This window comes from Sesamum indicum, linkage group LG9 (genome assembly GCF_000512975.1).
Source record: "Sesamum indicum cultivar Zhongzhi No. 13 linkage group LG9, S_indicum_v1.0, whole genome shotgun sequence".
Taxonomy (NCBI): Eukaryota; Viridiplantae; Streptophyta; class Magnoliopsida; order Lamiales; family Pedaliaceae; genus Sesamum; species Sesamum indicum.
The window spans coordinates 11,353,706-11,375,294 of record NC_026153.1 but is presented as its reverse complement, the minus strand read 5'-3'; the positions used below and the strand labels follow the sequence as shown (position 1 = coordinate 11,375,294).

General features: G+C 30.3%; 1 protein-coding gene across 1 annotated transcript; it reads left to right on the top strand.

The window, feature by feature from the left end:
- Nucleotides 15,370–15,896, top strand: LOC105171235. The gene has a single exon (XM_011092271.2). It carries the CDS (start codon nucleotides 15,488–15,490, stop codon nucleotides 15,758–15,760), a length of 273 nt encoding a protein of 90 aa, XP_011090573.1. The 5' UTR covers nucleotides 15,370–15,487; the 3' UTR covers nucleotides 15,761–15,896.

Genomic DNA, 21,589 nt, shown 5'->3' with positions numbered 1-21,589 from the left:
CTTAAGGGAGGACAATATAATTATCCCCTTTAAATAAGTTTCGCCAAACAAGCCCTTAGAGCTTCTCGGGGGGAAAAGAATATAAAAGTAGGGATAATTATATTTACACCTCTGACATATGGTCTATTTACACAAATCTCTCATGCCTTTTGAAAAAATTACAGATAAAACCTATTGAAATATCAACAGCATTTACGCAAGCTACCCGTGCATTTCGAAAAATTACATGTACACCCACCAGAACGTCTATAATATTTCAGAAAATACCTTATATTTCGACTACATCTATAATTTTGCAAAAGAAATGATTAATTTATATAAATATACCATAAATCAAATATATAAATATAATTATCTATAAAAGTAAGTAAAGATTTATTTTAAACCCATCATGGATTTTTGAAGAACAGACATTAATAAATCATTGTCTTGTAATGTAATATCAATATCTAAAGTGCTCCCGTGACAAATTAAAGACCTTGTCGTCTCACATTTCATTGTTCGTGTATCATTTTATTTAAATTTGGACACGACAAATGACTTGTCGGATATTTCTTGTTTTTTTTTTTTTTTTGGTCGTGAGTAAGTTTTTTAAATTTAATTTTTAAATCTCTTGCAACTTACAATTATTCGAATGCGATATTCACTTGTTTATTTTATAATATACAAAATGAAAAAAAAAATGGTTATTCGGTAACATTACCAAAAAATAGGTTTTACTTACTAATCTATTTTTCTTGTACCAAATATGAGAAAATATTTGAAATTTATTTTTTTTCCAATACAATTATTCGAATGCGATATTCACTTGTTTATTTTCTAATATACAAAATGAAAAAAAAAATGGTTATTCGGTAACATTACCAAAAAATAGGTTTTACTTACTAATCTATTTTTCTTGTACCAAATATGAGAAAATATTTGAAATTTATTTTTTTTCCAATCATACCAAACAACTTTAAAAAATAAAAAGAAGTTAATATTTACATCCTCTAATGTATGGTCTATTTACACAAACCCCTCATACCTTAGGAAAAATATACGTACACTCACAAAAACGTCAACGTTACTTACACAAAACACTCCTATTTTTTAAAAATTACATGTATACCCAAAGAAACGTCTACAAATTACACAAACTATCTCATTTTTTTACCGTTTGAGGTAATTTATGTAAATAGATCTTATACAAATATAATTGTTCCCAAAAAAAAATAGTATTCTCTTCTATCTCCTCGCGTTTTCACTTCCCCTCTAACCAAACCAAACGAAACCTTAACTTGTTTGTGCATCAAACGACAGTTTCAGAGTTATATCATGACATCTTCATATCTAATACTGCACAAAAATATGTTTTCTATAATTTCATAATTAGAATATTTCCTTTCAATGTATTTAATCCCACATGAATACTGTTTCTCATATATATATATATATATATATATATATATATATATTTATTTTTGTGGAGAATTAATTAGTTTACTAGCCATGTGCTTTCATGTGATGTTTGTTTACAACTGACAATAATTGATTGTAAGAAAACAATACTATGTCCAATACAGACAAAACAACTGGTAAATTGAGACCAGTTTTAGTATTATAATTTTTTAATTAAAAAAACCGAAATTCAATGAATTTGGTCTGCATGAGTCGTTGGATTTAGTATTTTCGCAAAGTTTGCTTTTCTTTTTGTTAAAGGATGATTACACTGTACTTCCATATAAATTTTAATAATATAAAAAATTATATTTAATATTCTTGATTTTTTTTCCATTTAATAAATAAATCCATTTCTCTGTATAATTTACAGAATTCACTATATAAGATCAGCAAAAATAATTCAATATATTTATCTCGAATTGACTTGCATACTTATTGTAAGTCAAAAAATTATTTCATGACCAAACTACTGTTATTAGGGTGATAATAAACCTCCTCCTCACATGTATTAGCGAGTGAAGATGTACAAGGATAGTTATGTTAGAAAATATTTATTTGACCTGCAATAGGTTAGTAATAAATCAATATTGAGTAATTATGGATTTTCGCTGAAAATTTTTACTGATATCAGCCAATGCCATGAATTTTGACTGATAAATGGATCTATTTATTAAATAAAAATAAATATTATAAAAATTAGATGTAATTTTATAAACTATATAAAATCTATATAATTATATTAAATTTTAAGAGAGAACAACGTAGTTATCCTTTCTTTATGACACAGACTCCAGTAGCATGATTAATGATATCGTTTTCAATCTAATTAAGTGATTTGAGACATTGAACCAGAGCTATGCCAAACAGCGACTTTCATCCAAATTGAAGGAAGTAAGAACGACTCAAGAAATAAAGAAATGAGGATTGATTTGATTTAATTAAAGTCGGCTTTTTCTTTAGTCTTTTTTTTTTTATTTGAAGGAGGAAGTATTATTAATTAAAATAATTTGATTATAGTTATTATTATCAATACCTAACAAAGATAATTACAACAATCATATCCTGATCAATAATATCGAATAAATAAAATCTACACAATATATGTTAATACAACAGACAATACCTACTATACAGTAGAACAACACTACACGCATATAATGGAGTTCGAACCCATGACCTCTAAGGTCAAGGGGCTTTATCCTTAATTTTATCTGCTGAATATTGATACAAACTTGGGTCTATGAAACAGTTAAAAAAGATCATTCTGATTATCAGCTTTTAGCTTTAAAAGAAACAGTAAATTATATTGATATTTTTTGAGTTTAGATTTAATTACGCAAATATTTCCTACCACTTATACAATTATGAGTATATATTTAGATGTTGTAATTGTAATTACAAGTACACTTCCTATTCAGTGACGGAATTTTACACAAACTCTCTATGAGGTGCATTACACTATTTAACACCCCTTTAAAAAGTAAAGGGATTTGTGTAATTTGACCTAATTTCAAAGAGTGTTGATGCAATTCCCTTAAAAGAAGTGTATTTTTTGAAGTATCACTTCTGCTTTTTGGAACTACTTCTGCTGGTTTAGCTTTTCTGTAAATAAATTTAAATTTTATTTTGGATTCCTTTACATCTTTTACAATAATTCTAATTCCATTTTAGTGTTTTTTAATCAATTAAGCTCTTTCAGATATTTTTCTCAAATACCATCAATTTAGCTTTTATTTACTTCTCGTTATTTTTATAGAACACTTTCAACTTTTTATTCTAGTATCGTTCCTAATTTTTCTACAACGGCACTTCTTTAAGAAATAAAAGCTCTTCCAAATACTCCGTAAATCTAGGTCTTGATCGGAGTCAAGAATAACTCTCATTTGTCATGAGAAAGTGTGTGGAGATTGTTGGTTGGGATCCCACAATAAAAAAGTCGTGAGTTCCGATTTTATGGATAATGGACATAGACATTTAGTTTTAATAGTGGTGTATTGTTTATTTATTTATTTTGAAATTGTTGGTATGTTGTTTCTTCGTTTGCTTTGAATTATTGATTGATTTAAAAATACTAATATATTACGTATTAAATATTGTAATGGTCGATGTATTTCCAAAAAGAAAAAAAAGTGTGTGGATGTATTATGGTACTACGTGTTTTTTCTTTTTTTTTTTTTGAAATAAAATTCGATATATTATTACATCATTCATTATATTCGAACTTAAATACTAATTTAACACATTGATCTTTCTAAATGTATGGACACTCTAAACAATTACTCGATGTAGTGTTGAACACAAATACGGGCACGAGTCGAACTTGTATTAGAGACGGTATTCGCATGTCCAAAAATATAAAATAAAAAATAATGGACACGGTGTTGAACACGTCTAGAATTTTTTTATAAATTTAAAAAAAATTGAGTTGCCTTTTAAAAAAGAAAGAGTTTAAGGTTTAATAAAAAAAAAAAAGGAATTAATTCGCTCCTTCGAAACTAAATGTTGTGGAATAAAATTACTAAAAAATTTGAGAGATGGTTTTGATGATTTAATTAATTTAGATATATTAGAAGTTTTTTATTGTGTAAGTTTTAAAATAAATTAATTATTTATATTTTAAGCCATATTTTATTAAGAATTTAGGTGTAAGATATGCTTGTGTTTTTATTTATCTTGATATCTTTTATATTACATATTTTAATTTTATAAAAAATTAAAAAAAATAATTAATAAAAAATATATTATATGATTTGCGTCAATTAATTAAATATATCACCACATTTTTAACATATCGTATCTGTATTGTCGTATCCGTGTTCTTACATTATAACCCGCTTCCAAACAAAGGTGTATTTGTTTAGAGGAATCGTGTAAAGCAGCTGGACCTTTATGGCGCCCCTGGTTTTGGCATTGCCACCGACCGCGCCGCACACTCCACTCCACTGCGCCAATGCTCATGTGATTTCCAAATTCCCGTGGCTCATTTTATTTTATTTTTTTATTTTAAATATCATTCGATACATTAACAATTAATGAAATATATTAATAATTTTAAATTAAATATATTTTTTGAAAAAGTAATAAATGAAACTGAAACCCTTGTGATCCCCAATTCTATCATTTGACAACACCTTAATTAATTTTAATGAATTTACTAATAATTGTTCAATTATAGAAAATTGATTTTCATAATCCATTCTCCTTAATTGTCGATGATTTGGTGACGTTATAAAAAAAATATGATTTTTTATCATGATTATCAACAATTAAAGGTAAAAAAAATTACGGTGAATATTAATTAGAACAAATTATAATGAGCTTTTTTGAGGTTTAATATAATTATAAATATTTTCTTATTATTTGAAAAATTATTACTACTACTCTGATTTTAACGGCCGCCGTTAGTCTTAGTTAGATTTTTATCTATTTTATGGGATGAACTGACAAAAATGATCTTATAGACTTAAAATTATTGATTTTTTAAAATTTTATAAAAAAAAAAATTTAGACTAAATGAATATTGGTTTTTCAAATTTTTAAAATTTTCCATCCACCCCATTCGATTTTTTTTATAATTTTTATTTCTATTTTCTTAAAAATACAATAAGGCAAAAATTGACAATTCCAAACCTCCATTTAAGGATTACATAATTTCATCAGATATAAAGGGATTATTTTTAATTTTTCAAACAATGAGGGGTATTCGTAATGACAAATTTCAAGAGAGTTCGTTGTACTTTATCATATTAATTGATTATGACTATGCAGTGACTACCAATCGTTGTTTTTACAGGTAATACTGTTAAAATATTAATCATAGTTAAAATCATAATAATTGTATGCTTAAATATGGTTATTTTTTTTTCTTGTTTAAGAAAAGTTATTGGTAATACAAATGGGGATATTTAGAAACTGACTGAAAAATTAGTTACTAAAGAGCAGAAATAAAATTATTAGCAGAAAGAATAGCTAATACCTGGAATTACTTTTAAAAAGGGTGAATAATAATTTATTTCCATGTGATATTGAAAATGAGCACATGAATCCCCTATGAAAAAAATATAGCAATTTACCCCCTATACTTTTTAAAATGAAGCAATTTACCTCCCTATAAATTGTTTAATTTTAAAAAATATAGAGAGGTAAATTATTGTAATTTAAAAAATACAGGAAGGTAGATTGCTATTTATTTTTTTATAAGGGGATAATTTGCTTATTTGCGATATTACAGAAGGGTTGCTTGCATTTTTTTTTTCCTTTTAAAAATATACCTTCGACCTATTTGGATAGTTTAATATTAGAGAGGATTTGAAATTCTTAATCTTCTTTTGAATTATATTTTGTGGTATTATAAATTCAAAATCATTTAGTATAAAATATTTTGATTTTTTTTTCGAAACTGTCCAAATCAAAATTCTACCATTCAAATGTAACATAATATTACTTAATTAACTTTAATTGTAATTAATTAATTAGCACTCTTATTAAATTTTTGCTAGCAGAGGTTTATATGAACTTATAAAAAGTGGTTAAAATTTCTTATACATTGTGTTTGGATTAATGGACTTGAGAATAGAAATTTTAAAATCCTAGTAACAATTTCTTTGCATTTATTTAGGTAATTATTTAATAGGAAGACTTTCAATCATTCAACTCTATTTTTTAATTAAATTTTACAAAGGGGAAAAATGCGAGCAACCCCTTGTGATATTGCAAATGAGCAAATTACCTCCTTATGAAAAAATAAATAGCGATTTACCTCCCTTTATTTTTTAAAAATACAACAATTTACTCCCCTATGATTTTTAAAATGAAGTAATTTACCTCCTTGTATAAAGAGATAAATTACTTCATTTTAAAAAGTATGGGGGAGTAAATTGCAATATATTTTTTATAAGGGGGTAATGTGCTCATTTTTCAATATCATAGGGGGATAAATTGCTATTCATCCTTTTGTAAAGTATTGATGGATCTCATGTTATATAGATATAAAGTCATTCGAAAATCTTTCTCTAGATTCCTCTTTTAAATCCAAATTCTTTGATCCAAATGTAGTCTGAATTAACATTCGACAACTGTAAGTTCATCCAAATAATTTAAACTTTTTTTATGTGCGCATGCTTCTCTCATTGGTAACAGATCAGGAGTTTGAAACTGAAGACCTTCTTTGCATCAGAATAAAATCATGAGACTTTTACAAAGTTAGAACGGACAATACCTCAAGGAATGCGGCTCCGACCGTATCGCCCACTATATCATTTGATGCCATTTGTGGGAATAAAGCCATGTGCTCATCCAAAGCTCCACTTCTTGGGGGCTGAGAATGTAAGCAGACATTCTATATTGATTGCAGGCAAGGACTTTGAATCACTTAACTAGAATCGCAATACCTTCTTTTTCTAGTCAAGTGTATTTTTTAAAAAATACCATAAAACTCATATAAAATTAAAACCGATAATAGTAGAGATAATGAACACCGATCAACTCATAAAGCACGTCAATTTCAATAATAAACTTGTAAATTTAACAAGCGGGAACGTGGAAGTTTCATAAAATGGATAAGCTCTTTGAATCATTCAAGGATCTGAGCATGCTAGTCTCCTTCCAATTATTTAGGTTTGATTAATGCCAAAAGTTCAATAAAATATGATAGCATTTAGCGTCTTATCAACGCTCAATATTGCTTTGCTTCATGATTAAGTGCTTAGCTCATTTTTTAATTAATTAAAATATATTATTATGTGTCCTAAAATATTTTGTACTCATTTCCAAAAATTATAGATGCAGTTTAACGTTATTTTAGTTATTTCGTGAATTGGAGGCCGGCATTATCTTTCTTTTTGAATTCAAGCTGGCTTCAATGGCCAATTCAAATGCAACACATTGTCAAGTGGAGAGTTTGACTAGAATGGCGCATTTAAGGGTGTGTTTGGCCGAGCTTCTAAAAAATATTTTTTAACTTTGGATTCCAAATAAATATTTTTAAATTATTTGTGATATCAGCTTGTACTTATAAATTTATAAGAAAAACGTTTTTAGGTCAAAAGTTAGAGGTACACTGGGGGTTGGTTTTAGCTGCTTTGGATTTTTTTGTAAATAAATCCAACTTTATTTGTTATTACTTCACCCTCATTATAATAATTTTAATTCAATTTTACCTTTTTTAATTTATTCTTAAAATTGCATATCTAAAATTAATATTAAATTTTTTAAATAATTTGAATAATTTAGCAATGATAAAATTTAGGCTTTCACATATTAAATATTTTAGAATTTTTATATTTTATTTGCTATATTACCTAATTATATTATCCCTGTATCATTCAAAAATATAAATTATGGCCATGATTAATTAATAAAATATTTTTTTTATGAGTAATACTCAGTGAGAGCACTATTAAATTAAACAATCACTTTTTCTTATTAATAGTTTAAAACAATATAAATATACTGACCGAAAGATAATTTCTTATATTTTGTGGAAAATAATTATTAATGACAAAAAATAAGTGCAAATATAAGAAAAAATATTATCTTTTTAATAAATGAGGACAGAATGATCTTTAGTCAATTAATTTTTTTTTTAAGCACTATCTAATTTAGCTTTTGTCTGTTTTTCACTTTTTTTTACAAATACTACCCACTTTTGATTCTACTATTATGCGAGTGCTTGCAAAAACTTCTACTTTTAAAGAAGCGATTTTTATGGAAAATGTTGAAAGTTGTAATAGAATCAAAAGTGAGTAGTATTTGTAAAAAATATAAAAAGCAAAGAAAAGCTAAATTGAATAATGTTTGAAGAAAAATCACTTCTAAAAGAAACTTAGTTGATGAAAGACTGTTGTATCCCTGTGTGTTAAAAAAATACTATCTTTTTTGCTTATTATTTCACTTATTATTTGTCACTATTAACTATTTTTCTACAAAGAATCATAAATTTTATTCCGATTAGTAGTTCATATTTATATTTTTCAAAATATTATAAAAAAATATTTAATTTAATAATGCTTCCACTAAGTAATATAATTATTGATTTACACACAATAATTAAACTTGCATGATTTTAAAAAATAATTAATGTATTAAATAATCAAATAATAATATGTGAAAGGAATAATATAGTTAGATGATGTGCACATAAAATACAGAAAACTTAAAATATTAAATATGTGAAAGTGCAAATTTAATTATTATTAAAATTTAAATTATTTGAAAATTTCTATATCAACTTTAAATATATTATTTTAAAAATAAATTTACAAACAATAAAGTTGTATTAAGACATATATAAAGATAAAGTAGTAAAAAGTAAAGTTGGATTTATTTATAAAAAAGCTAAAGGGGCTAAAAGCACCCTCCAAGGTGCTTTTAGCTTTTGGCCTAAAAAATCGCTAGCCATTTCAAAAGCAAAAGTTGGTATCCAAAATACTTCGAAAGTGCTTTTTTTAAGCCAAAAGCTGAAAAGCGCTTTTGTGATGCGCTCGCAAACACTTCTTATAACTTTTAACTTTTTCTATAATAATTACTTTTTTAAAAGTAGAAATTTCGCAAACATTCCCTTATTAAAAGATAACAAAAATTTAATATGAAACTGAATGGTAAAAACTCGTTTGATTCTGAATATTCAAAAAATTCCAAAAAAGATTATATTTTTTTCCCCACAAAACCCCTCGAGAAGAAAAGAAGGACGCAAAATAACTCCTCATTCAGGTGGCCTTTTGCTCTTTTCTTTTTTTGTGTTTTCAACGAAGGGGTTATTTGGTAATTTTTTCACAAAATATTTTTTTAAAAATATTGAGAATATTATAAGGAATAAATTGTATTAAATCCTAAATTAGTATCAAGGCTCGTGACAAAATAAACATAAATTTAATTGCTTGATCCTATAAATTAATATCGGTGATTAATTTACTTTTATAATAGTTTTTTTTTTTAAATATATTAGATGTTCTTGCACACAGTTTCTGTAAGCATATAAAAAAATTTATTGTATGAAATGAAAAGAAAAACAATTATGGAAAGATATAAACGTAATAGAGGTGAGGAGAAAGAAAGAAATTTCTGAGAAGAAAGAAATGTGGTGTAAGGTGAGAAAGAAAAAATAAATTATAATTGTGAGTTTATTGAAAATATGAAAGTTTGTGAGAAAAAAATATGGAGAAGGTGAGAGAAAAAATAAATTATAATTCTGTGTTTATTAAAAATATGGAAGTTTGTCAGAAAAAAAAATAGAGAATGTGAGAGAAAAAATAAATCATAATTGTGAGCTTATTAAAAATATGAAAATTTGTCAGAGAAAAAAATCATAAAAAAAATGTGAGAGAAAAATATATATTGTAAGGCAAAAAAAAAAAAAAAACACATGAAAAAGTGATAGAGAAACATAGAGTAGTGGGTCGAGAGTTTCCTTTTTTTTGTAATTAAGATATTATTAAAATAATATTGAAATTACTATGCTAACCATTTTTTTTAAAGGAAGAAATAAATTAAAAATAAATTTGAGTATTTAAAAATTGGTAAAAGAAAAAGATTTACTTTTATAGTTGTATAGATATTCGTTTGTTTTCATTGGATATATGCTTTTATATAGAAGTAGTTGTTTATATGTATACTTAACAAATTATTTTCATTAAGAAACAAAAAGATAACTGCAGGCAAAATAGACAAAATATATAATTATATATTGAAATTCGTCATCATTGTTAAACCTAACACGCTTCACTTAAATCATAAGTATTTGACATCATTAACAATAAAGAATAAAATTATCATTTTCGTTAAATAAAAAAGTATATTAATTTAATATCATTAAAATAAACTTATAGTCTTATCAATTAATTCAAACATATTTTCATTCTCGCACAAATATTTATATAGTATCAACAATATATATTTAGCGCTGGAAACTGAGAAAACATGACCAAACATGGGGGCTCCACCAAAAAATTGAACCATTTTAATTTTAATCAACTAGCCATTGTGCCACGCTGTTTCTACGTGCATATAATAAATTAACTTTTACACTTTAAAATATATTATACATAATAATAAAGTAACTAAACCAACATATCACATCTCAATAAATGAACAAATAAAATAAACTTAAAGATATTATCGATACAAAAAAAAATTGTGTCACGGTATTACAAACCGCCATTTGTGAGTGAAAGTATAGATATATAGATGAGAAGAAGAATTTGAGTAGGAGTGGTTAAAATTACATAAGAGATAGTTTTGGTAAATTTTAAAAATTGGTGTTGCGATATAAGTAACCGCCCTTGTGAGTAAAAATGAGATTTTCTTTTTTATATAGTGATGCATACCAGAAATTTGGCCACACCACAAGGATCGAAAGATCTTCCGTGAAATTCTAAGATTATCGGGGACTAACCTGCAAAACAGAGGTTAGTACTCTGATATTTAAGTCAATAACAGATTAAAGAAGAAATAAAAAGGAAAACTTGAAATAAAGTGAGAATAATGAAAATAATTAAGGGTGATAATTATTTGTGTCGATTGAAATTATAAGCTTAGAATAGCTTAAAAATCGAGAGAGAATAAAACAAGAAAGTGAGAGTTTTAGAATACGAATGATATTCTTAAATGACTGCATGAAGGCTTCTATTATAGGCTTGTACAGTGTAGGATAAGGGGGTTGTTGCGTAGTGCCACAGACCGTTGGAAAACTCTTTAAGTTGACTATCATCCACAACAAACCATTTTAGGTTTAGACTAGATTTCACGGAGATACGTGAGCTGGACTGAACCTTGTCATATCTGCATGAAAATTCGAGAATTGATTGTTTGTGGATTTTCTAACTCGTATGTTACCGACTTACATAGAGCCACCTAGAAGTTATTTTAGCATGACGTCAAAAAATGTGTTGAAAAGCTATATGACATGTCCTCCCAACTGTATGATGCCGTGTCCGGCTGAAACGGGTTTATTTCTTGGGCCTGCCAGTTCAGTAAAGTAGCAGGTAAGCCTATGAAACTTTCTTCCCTGCTGTTGGGTTTTATCAATCCTACTGATTAACCAAGTGGGCTTTTAGACGGATGGGCTAGTATGCCTAGCTTATGGGCTTGGCCCAATAATTTTAGAGAGCATCATCACCCTCCCCCACCCACTTTAGGAGTGTAGATCGTAGAGTTAGATTATTGGAGTAGGTGACTGTTCGGCAAATAAGAGAAGAATTTTTCTGCTCGCCAGTAGGAAGAATCCCACTTAACTCTTGAGTAATGCTAGCTGGTTCCCTCCTCCTCTTGTGAGGGCATAATTTTTAAATTTTGAATCTACACCTGTGAAAAGACTCATAACTTGTAATGATTACATGAACAAAGGAAGGAGAAGAGTCTTGTCCTTTTGAAATTCTTTGGAGATTTTGTGGTGGGCGGGAGAAAGCTAGCTACTGATGGCTAGGTTGGATGCGTGTTCCAACTAGTGGCGATCTTGTCAGTGCGTGCATCAACTGGTCGCAGCTTATGTAAGTGCGTGCATAAGCTAGGGGTGACTTACTGGAAGTATGCGCCAGCTACGGGCGGCTTATTAGGAGGATGCTCCAGTGGTGGTGACTTATTAGGAGCGTGCTCCAACTGGTTACAACTTATGTAAGTGCTGCCAGCTAGGAACGACTTAGGTAAAAATATGCGTCAGTTGGTGACGATGACTTATTTGGAGTTAGTTAGGAGTTGAAAACTGAGTCTACAAGTAACATAAGATAAGGAGCAAGAATTTCCTTTATTCATGCGAGATAATGCTTAATTAAGAAGATAGCAAGGTGGAAGTAGAGAGTAGGAAATTTAGGAATAAAACTTCCTGAGGTTATAAGCGTTCCATGGTCGAGAAAACCTCCTAAAGATCTTCTGCTTGCTCCTACAAGAGCTGCAGTAATGAGGGCGTTCTTTCTTCTGCTTGCATATTTTTTCTTTATTCACATAGTCTTTTAGGTAGTCGGTTTGTATAAGCTTTCTATCTCTTGCCTTCCTGTGGAACAAACTAGAGCACATCACACGCACACTGAAAAGAGAAAAAGGAGTTTCACTTACGCCCCCAAATAGCTTTCCTCACAATTTAAAAAAAAATCTCTTAAAACGTTCTAGTAGTGTTAGCATATTATCTAATTTGAACAACATAATCGTATATGTGCATTAAATTAAATTAAATTTTTATTGCATCAACTAGTATAAATTAATGATGATTTAAATGGATGTTGAGATATTGGAATATAGAACTCGCTTAAACTTTTTATTTGTACTCAATTTTCAATAATTATCCTCCAAACGATGAATTTTTATACAGATGTATTGTAGATGTGATCAGTGTCTTATTGCGTAAGAAATTATTAGTTGGCCCTAAGCTAGACTTTATTCTTAAAAAGATCTTTGCTAGTTGGAGGAGGTCGTAAAACTTATAAGTTACTCACTAAATTCATTGTCTGCAAAAGGTTTTGAGATGAACACCTGAGATCGTTCCTAAACAACACCAAATAATGGTGTTTGCGATTCAATTAATGCCTAGTTACATAAAATATTATCCAGTTTAATTTAAGTTTTATCGATTTAGAGACTTATAAACTACTCAAACTCCATATTAAGATGGGTAAAGTGCATAAAATCCTCTTGTGTTTTGAAAACTCAGTTAATAAAACTCTTTATGTTTTATAAATAGGCTAAAAACCTCTCTTTGTTTTCTTAAATATAGTTCAGTTGCCCTTCTCCATTAAATATAATTAAAGGCGTTAACTTTTCTATGTTATGCCCTTACTATATATTTTCTTATTTTGATGACGATTGGATCTTTTCTGAATGAATAAAAGTCTTAGATCTGATCAATTCATCGTAGCTATTGATCTTATAAAATTGAAGAGTTAGAGTTAGCAAATTTATAAATTATAAAAATATTAAATTATTATTTTATTTTAATAAAAATTAAGAAACTCGCCCAACCCCCACCCGCACCCCCGTTGCCTACACCCTTTCCCACCCCTACCACACCCTCGCTGCCTACCGTGCCTCCCCACTCTAGGCGACAGAGATGTCATGCTCAGATTCGAGGGTAATGGCGATGGCGATCGCCCTTCTCTACGGGGTGGCAGCAATGGCCGTTGTCCCAATTTTAAAAAAATAAAAGATTTTAATTAAAATTAAATTATGAAAAATTAAAGTTTTAAAAAGTTTAAGATTTGTTTAATAAAAATTAGAAAATTGATTTAAATTTTAAAATTTTAAAAACTATAAAATAAAGTATTAAAATTTTCATTACAAATTTATATAATTGTAATTTAAATTTAAATATTATTATAATAAATAATATAATCTATTTAAATATACTTAAAGTAAATAATAATTTAAATTATTGTTATTATTGGTTTATATTTACATTGATATAAATTATATTTGAAAAATAAACTTTTACATATTCTTTTTTTGTGATTTTAGTTTAATTTTTTAATTGAAGTTATAAATTTATTAAAAAATTATATATTGTTTAGTCTTTTAATATTTAAATAAATATAGTTTAGCACACAAGATAATATGTTTAGAAGGGATGAAAAAGCAAAAAAACACCATCACGCACTCGCATCACTTGCGCGTGTAATGCACCTTACGATAATTTCTAACGGAAAGGTACTTTTTATTGAGTTTTACAAAATATAAGTGGGTTTTAACCTATTTTTAAAATATAGAATCTTTTTTTAGCTATTTTAACAAAACACATAGTAAAATGAATTTTAGCCTATCAAAATGCGTGCCAACATCCATCATTAGTCTATAATACTATTAACATAAAACAATAAAATTAAAATTTAAGGATATATTACAACGGGCTCTTTTAAAGTTTATTATAATTACAAATACTCCATTCTTGTTTGAATAATTATAAATGCTCTCATAGAATTATCAGTCGTTTATCTAATACCCATCGTGACAACCTATTATTGAGAAATATTTGTTAGATGATCGTTAATTCTAAGAGTTTTTGTAATTTTTTGAATAATGAGAACACATATATAATTATAACAAAAGGAGAGGCTGTTATAATTTACACTAAGAGTGTGTTCAAGTGAGATGAAAGGGGGAGGGAGAGGAAAAAAATAATAGTTTTTTTTTAAATTATTTGATTTGATTGAAAATGAAGTAAATCTCAAATATTTTGTTTATTACGAGAAAATAGATAGAAAAGAAAAAATTAATTCTTTTAATTTTATTGATTAATCATTTCTCTTTATTTTGTATTAGAAAATAAATAAATTAATACAATACTAAAATAATTTTTTAGTATATAATAATTTAAAAATTTTATTAATAAAAATATTCATTAAACAAGAACAAGAATATTTTTTATTAATAAAAAGTTCATCAAACAAGAACAAAAACATTTTTTACTAATAAAAATATTCATCAGAATGAGTATTTTTTATTTATTCTAAACTATTAAATTTAAATAAAATAAAAATTACTACTAATATCCTAAAATAAAAGAATTAAATTCAAATATCGATATTTTCTTGGTGATTAGTTATTTTGTTTCAAAGGTTATGTACCGCTGTTATCAACTGGAATGAGAAAAGAATATGTGAGAAATTATGTATACGTGTAAACAAAAATAAATATGTACTTTTTTATTTTTTTAATATTATACATTCACTTTTTCATCCAATTTTAAATATATCTAATCAAACGCTAAATTTATTTTTATATATTTATATTTACTTTCACTTCTCTTGTACTCATTTTTCACCGTAACCAAACATATTCTAAAGCTTAAATCTAAGATATTTAAATGAAAAAAAAAACTAATGATTATATTAATTGACTAAAAAATTTTCAGCGGCCAAACCACTTTTCTGCAAACAATATTAAAAAAAAAAAAAATTCTATAAAACGTTGTACGATTCAGTCATCACCTGGCAACCTTATCCATTTCTGTTCGGTCCACTGCCCCTTTAAATACTGCACAGAAAACCACCACTCCCAATCCCAACACCAAAAAACTACACATAAATTCAAGAGATTATTGCCCAGGAATTCTGTTGAAGGAAAGATGGCGGATATAGCAATTCTGGTGGCGGAGGAGTACGAGAGGAGGGTGAAGAGCTCCAGAAAAAGCGGCGGGGAAGAGATCCAACTGCTCTCCTGTGCCGGAGTTTTGGGGCAGAATTTGAGAGGATCGTCGTCGGCGTCGTCGTCTTGGATGAAGGAGAAGCTGATGTCGATGAAGGAGGAGAAAATGGGGGGAATTATGGTTAAAGGGGCTGGTCTGGAGCCCAAATCCCAGCTGAGTCTTGCTGCCAGAAATGGCTTTTTCTCTGCTTGAAGAAAAGAAAAAAAGAAAAAAGAAAAGCAGAGGGAAAAATCTGCTTCTGTCTATGTATGTATATGTATGTGTTCTACTTCTTGATCAATGAGGCTGTAAGTAATTCTTACTTACCTAATTTCTCTCTCTCTCTCTCTCTCTATATATATATATATTTTTTTTTTCTTTTTTTTTTTTTACAGTTTTATGAATGATGGTTTTTGGGTTAATTACACTTTTGCCATGTGAAAGTATCTACTTGGACCTAATAAATCACGTCGATATTTTTTAAAATTAGAGTTAATTATATAAATATATTTATTTAAAAAATTATAAATATATCTTTTGAGCATAATTAATTATGCTGAATTAATTTGAAGGATATTTTATAATCAATATAAACAATTTTTTCACATTGATTGCAGAAGAGTAATTTGAGTGGTTTATAAGTCCTAGGATCTCCTCTTTTTAGTGATGCATATTTTTAGGGTAAAATTGTGAGGCTCATACGAAGACAAAATGAATAATATCTTGCGTAAAGAGGTACCGATCGAGTGACAGGTCGTATTATATATTTGGCTCTGTTTGTGGGAAAGAGGCCATGTGCTCATCCCAAGCACCGTTTGAGAGCTAATGATGTAGGTGATGAGTGTCGGAACCACGAAAATAATTTTCTACGAACACTTTGGAGAAAGTGATGACTAGGGTTGATTCCACATGGACGGATTGTAAGTTGATTTCTTCAAAAAATAAAAAGAGGATGGGGGAGGGTTGATAGTAGTGAGATTACAAAGGCGAAAGGAAAAATAAATATGATAGAAGACTTTTCGGGTTAAAGTCAGATTTATGCTTGATTGCACTATTGATGTTGATGCAAAAATGTCAATCGTTTAAACAGATAAATTAGTTATGACCATTGGTACAACTAACGATTTCACTTTTTCTTACCTTTTCATCAGTTAAGAAACGCCCATTGGCTAATTCTATAATTAATGAATAATTCTGAGAATGTCCAGAAAATTTAATTCACTAACAACTTTAAGAAATAGAAATGCCTAATCCTAAACAATAAATTCAAACAAGTATTTGTTGTAAGTTAGATTATCCATTCTCCATAACATAACATAATTAACATAACATAATGATTGGAATAAGTGACCAAAAGTCAATTAGATTGGCGGTTTTGAGAACCATTCAAGCAATTTTTATTTAAGTAATATTGTCCCGACGAATATGGTTTGTGGACATCTTTTGTGACGTCAAAGCAGAGCTTAACGTAATTAGTAAGCATAACAACCACATGTACCAAAGACGAATACTTACCACATTCGTCGGGACAACATTGCTTGAATGGTTCTTAAAACCGCCAATCCAATTGGCTTTTGGTCACCTATTCCAATAATCTCTACTTGATCTTAAAACCAATTACTAATGTTTTCAGATTAAATTGATTATGAGTAATCTGCCATATCGGCTAGGTCTTATAGGTCTACTTTTCGTTTCTGCCAATGTTCTGCGGTCCAACTACATGTTACATCTTTCCATCATCGCTCCAAGCAGATGATGGTGTCTAAGATTTTTTCTTGGACCTGTGATGAGATCTCGGGCCTTTTACCTTGTACTATAGCTTAGTTGTCATCCTCCAAGTTGACTACTGGCGCGACTATGCTAGGTAGCACATCCAACAAGTGCATTGTTTCTTGGTCCTAACCGTTTTCCAATATAATTTTAAAGTTACTATAAATTTAATTTTTCATGATAAAGTTCCTTGTGGTATTCCATTTGGAACCCTTCCAATGTTACCACATTATCATAAATCTAGAATGTACGTTCGGTTTGAGATTAAATGTTATTCATATGATCCTGGAAGCTACTATCGCTATAGCTTTCCAGAATCAACTCTCTATTAATGTGCGTAAAGAGCTCTTCCATAATCCTTATTCAAATATTAAAGATAGCCCTTCAACAGCTGTCTGTTGCCTCGTCGGTGTACACTCGATATCCGTTATTATGCTAAAAAAGCACAAGCAACATCGGGTTTAATGCACCAAACACATTCCATGCTACTTACAACAAAGACGTAGGAGATGTCAAACATCTAAACTTCTCATCAGTCTACCATGACTGAATCTTGGACAGCTTATCCTTAGATAGGAATCCAATTCCTATTATGGAGGATTTTATGAGCAACATTCGTGTTCTAGACTTTCACAACATCTTTCTATCATTCCAAATGATCAAAGATGTTTTAGCATTTTAAACACTTGGAACACAATTGAGCTCCCACTAACCTTCTTCCTTGCTCTTGACCAAGTCATGCACCTCATGATCATGTCAAAACAAGTATGTGGGATATTCAAACCCAGTTTGAACTCCATAGTGGAGTTTATGGCTCCAAGCCATTTATCTAGACCGATGTCCTATATTGCTTCTCCTTATCCGGTTATAAAAACTCGTACCTTTCAGGTAACTGGAGTTCTTTTATCGTCCTTTGGAGAACATTAGATATGGTCAGTTAATGTTTCGATTACTAGTGATGTTTGCATTATTCCATAATGAATCTGTATAAATCAAACACCGAGTTCAATTTTCCTTCCACTAGTCCTTTGATGTATGAAGGACTATTCCTCATACTTAAGACTTTTGTAGGATACAGGTTGTTTGCATTATTCCATGACGAACCTGCATAAATTGGACTCCGAGCTTAATTTTTCTCCCACCAGTCCTTTGATGTATGTAAGACTATTCCTCATACCCAAGACTTTTGGCACAGGTTGTTTGCATTATTCTATATCAAATATGGTGTCTGGATTGTGACTTAAGAAAAAGCCACATTTTACAACTGGATGATTTTTTGATGGTCCACATCCAGATGGCCCAACTGATTCAGTGAAGCACCAATCGAACCATGTCCAATCGAGGTCTCGATTTCTTCCTTACCAGAGACAGTTCAACATCGTCTCTTCTGGAGGAATTTCACTGAATGAGAATTCCATTTTCATTTGGATGCTTGAAGAACTCCCATTAAAGAGCACCACCTCGATCCCATCGAAGGATTTGTCTCCATAACCAGTTTGGTTCTCCACCTCAAGTCTAATTTCTCCGAACGTCCCAGAAGTCCTTAGATTTGTGAACCTTCTACTGGTATTTGCGTGTTTAGTAACTTACAGATATCTATTTTGGATCCAATCTAATAGATCGTTTTCGACAAGCATTCTTTGTCCTACAAAGTACTTTCATGGATTTCTTCCATCTCAAAAAGGATTCATAAGTTAGTGAACTCAATTTATCTATTGCTAGACTCTTTGATTCTACCAACATACTCATCCTAACTAGAGGGATATGGCCCTAGCTCATGCATGCCATTCTATGTAAATTATGTTCTTGACCATCCATTTATTCATTTGTTTTGAGTATCCATAATCCAATTATGTAGTGTGACAATTTAATAACTCAACAAACTCGCGAGAATATTTTATTGATCAAGCTTATAGTCTGATTTGTCCAACAATTGACTAATGACTTGATCACGCTGGGTTAGATAATTGTATACTATTTCAACATGAATACTAAAAACTAAGTTTACTTAGTCTTATTGCCTTTCCAGTAATGACCCAGCCATTCCTTAGCTCTAAGACTACTTAACTTAGCGTTCTATTCCTTTTTATTTCTACAAACCATCTTGATGGAATCAAAACAAACCCAGCCAGCCTTTTAGGGTTCCTGTCGAGGTAGACTCATCTGAGTCTGAACCCGCTTCGCGAACCAGATCTCATTGGGAAGGAGAAAGGGGACAAAGCCGCTCGAAGTGCGCCTTCCTCTCTTTGGACTTGACACTTAGATAGTTAGTAAGCTTCTACGCTATGATCTATCCTTCTATTCTAATTATCATAAGAGAAGAAAGCTGTTCACGTAGGTCGGATCCTAGCGTAGATAAATGCTATCCGACTTGAATGATCGAATCGAGTCCACTTTTCGTCCAGATTGGGTTGGTGTTCAGTTTACCTTAGCTTAGTAGAACATTGAAAAGGCATAGCTAGTGAGGTGCCCAAGAGAAAAAGAAGGAGGGGAAGAATCGACTTACGTTAAAGAATCAATTTATAACAGAAAATCGTGAATGAAAAAGCGCCAGGAGAATGATCAACTCTTTATGTTAGAAGGTGCAAAATCCATAAGATTGGTTCTTTCCTTTTTGATGGGATGGGTCTATCGTCCTCCTCATTATAGTCCGCCTGGAATCCATAGTATTTCGTCGGAATACATCCTGTCTTTTGGTAGATACCAGAAAGATGGGGAGGAAAGTTCTATTCAGTTGTTGGGGCTCCTCTCTCTGATGCAACATAATATCGTAGTATTCGCTAAAGCGAGGAAAGGGTGCGTTATCATTTAGTTAGCAACGGAAACTGGTGAAATTGACCTCAATACGCAGGTAGAAATAGAACACTCAAGGCTTACGACGTAAGGAGCGAAAACAAAATACCCTTCGTTAGCCTTTCCATCGATAGAGACATCGCCCGACCAAAGACAATGTCCCAAAACGATCTAGTCAGCCTGCAGACAACTCTTATAGATGACGCGCCTACCATGACCAGTTAAAGAGGAAGGTCACAGTAAGGAGAGAGCTCACCCTTTACTTGGAACATATAATATATCTTCGAAGACCTAAATGCCGTGCTTCATTTAGAAGGTTGTTGCTAGGTTTACTCTTGCTAATGAATCTTTATCGATTGGGGGCTTTAGCTTTCATTCATTTTTGTTGAATAGTTTCAGTGCGTAAACCGATCTATCAGCATGGGTAGGAGTCAAGACGCTTTCTTTTTTAAATAGCAGAAATGTATAAGACTAGATCATGGTAAGATCTTTCCATTTCATCTTGAGAGACTATAGCGAGCGCACGGGATTCACTGAGCGTAGCATGGAAGCGATAGCAAAGAGCAGGAGGTTAGTGTGAAGTGGTTTTCGGTAGAGCAAAGTCTCATTCATTGTGGTTCACCTAAGTGGTGAGTCAGTCCAAGAATGTGATACATATTCTCCCGATATACTTTAGTAGGTTTCGCTCGTTTGTCCATGCATGAGGAAAGAAAGACAACGTTTCGAAGAGAGATCCTGTTGCGTGCTCATATAAAGGGAGGTCTATGGTAAAGGGGCGAAGCGGTCCAATCTGCATAGCTCTTCGGTGTGGCTTTGTTTAAAGAGACTATCCTCCTCTGCAGCTATCTCCTACAAGCTTGTTCTTAGGTTGTATAGTAATGGTCAACAAGCGTGGTCATAAGCAAAGCTTAGTCCATGTTTTCGTAGCCGAAGAAATGCTTGGGAATAAGAACAATAATCATGTTTGCTCAACAAATGCTATAGTTAGGTGAAGGGCAGTTCACGACACTCCCTCTTCTAACACCCTTTGACAATTCCATGCAAAAATCATAAGTAAATTTTGACTGCCGAACTGTTATTTCATTTTTCCTTTTACCCTCGCCCATCAAGGCGACAGGAGCGCTCAAAGCACCCACAGTGACTGACTTAGCTTCATCCTTCTTTCTCATTTGGCGTCCGGCTCCCTTGCCTATCGCTTTTGAGGTTGAAGCCTCCAAGTCCAATATCAATGGTGCAGATTCTTCAATCGTTGCCTCGTATTGGTCCAACCATTTTATCAGCTTATGAACTGGTCTTCTCAAACCCATTTATTGTTTATGACAAATAGGTCCAAGAAGGAATGAATGGAGCTGAAGGATCACGTCAGTATACATCTTCTTTCGAGATCAACATTGAGGTTATCGAGCTCTTCCACATGGGAGAGCATCTCGATCCCATGTTTATGTACAGACGATCCTCAATCATCTTGACTTCAAAAAA

Coding starts and splice junctions, on each gene's coding strand:
- LOC105171235 (XM_011092271.2), top strand. CDS start 15,488: ATGGCGGATATAGCAATTCTGGTGGCGGAGGAGTACGAGAGGAGGGTG.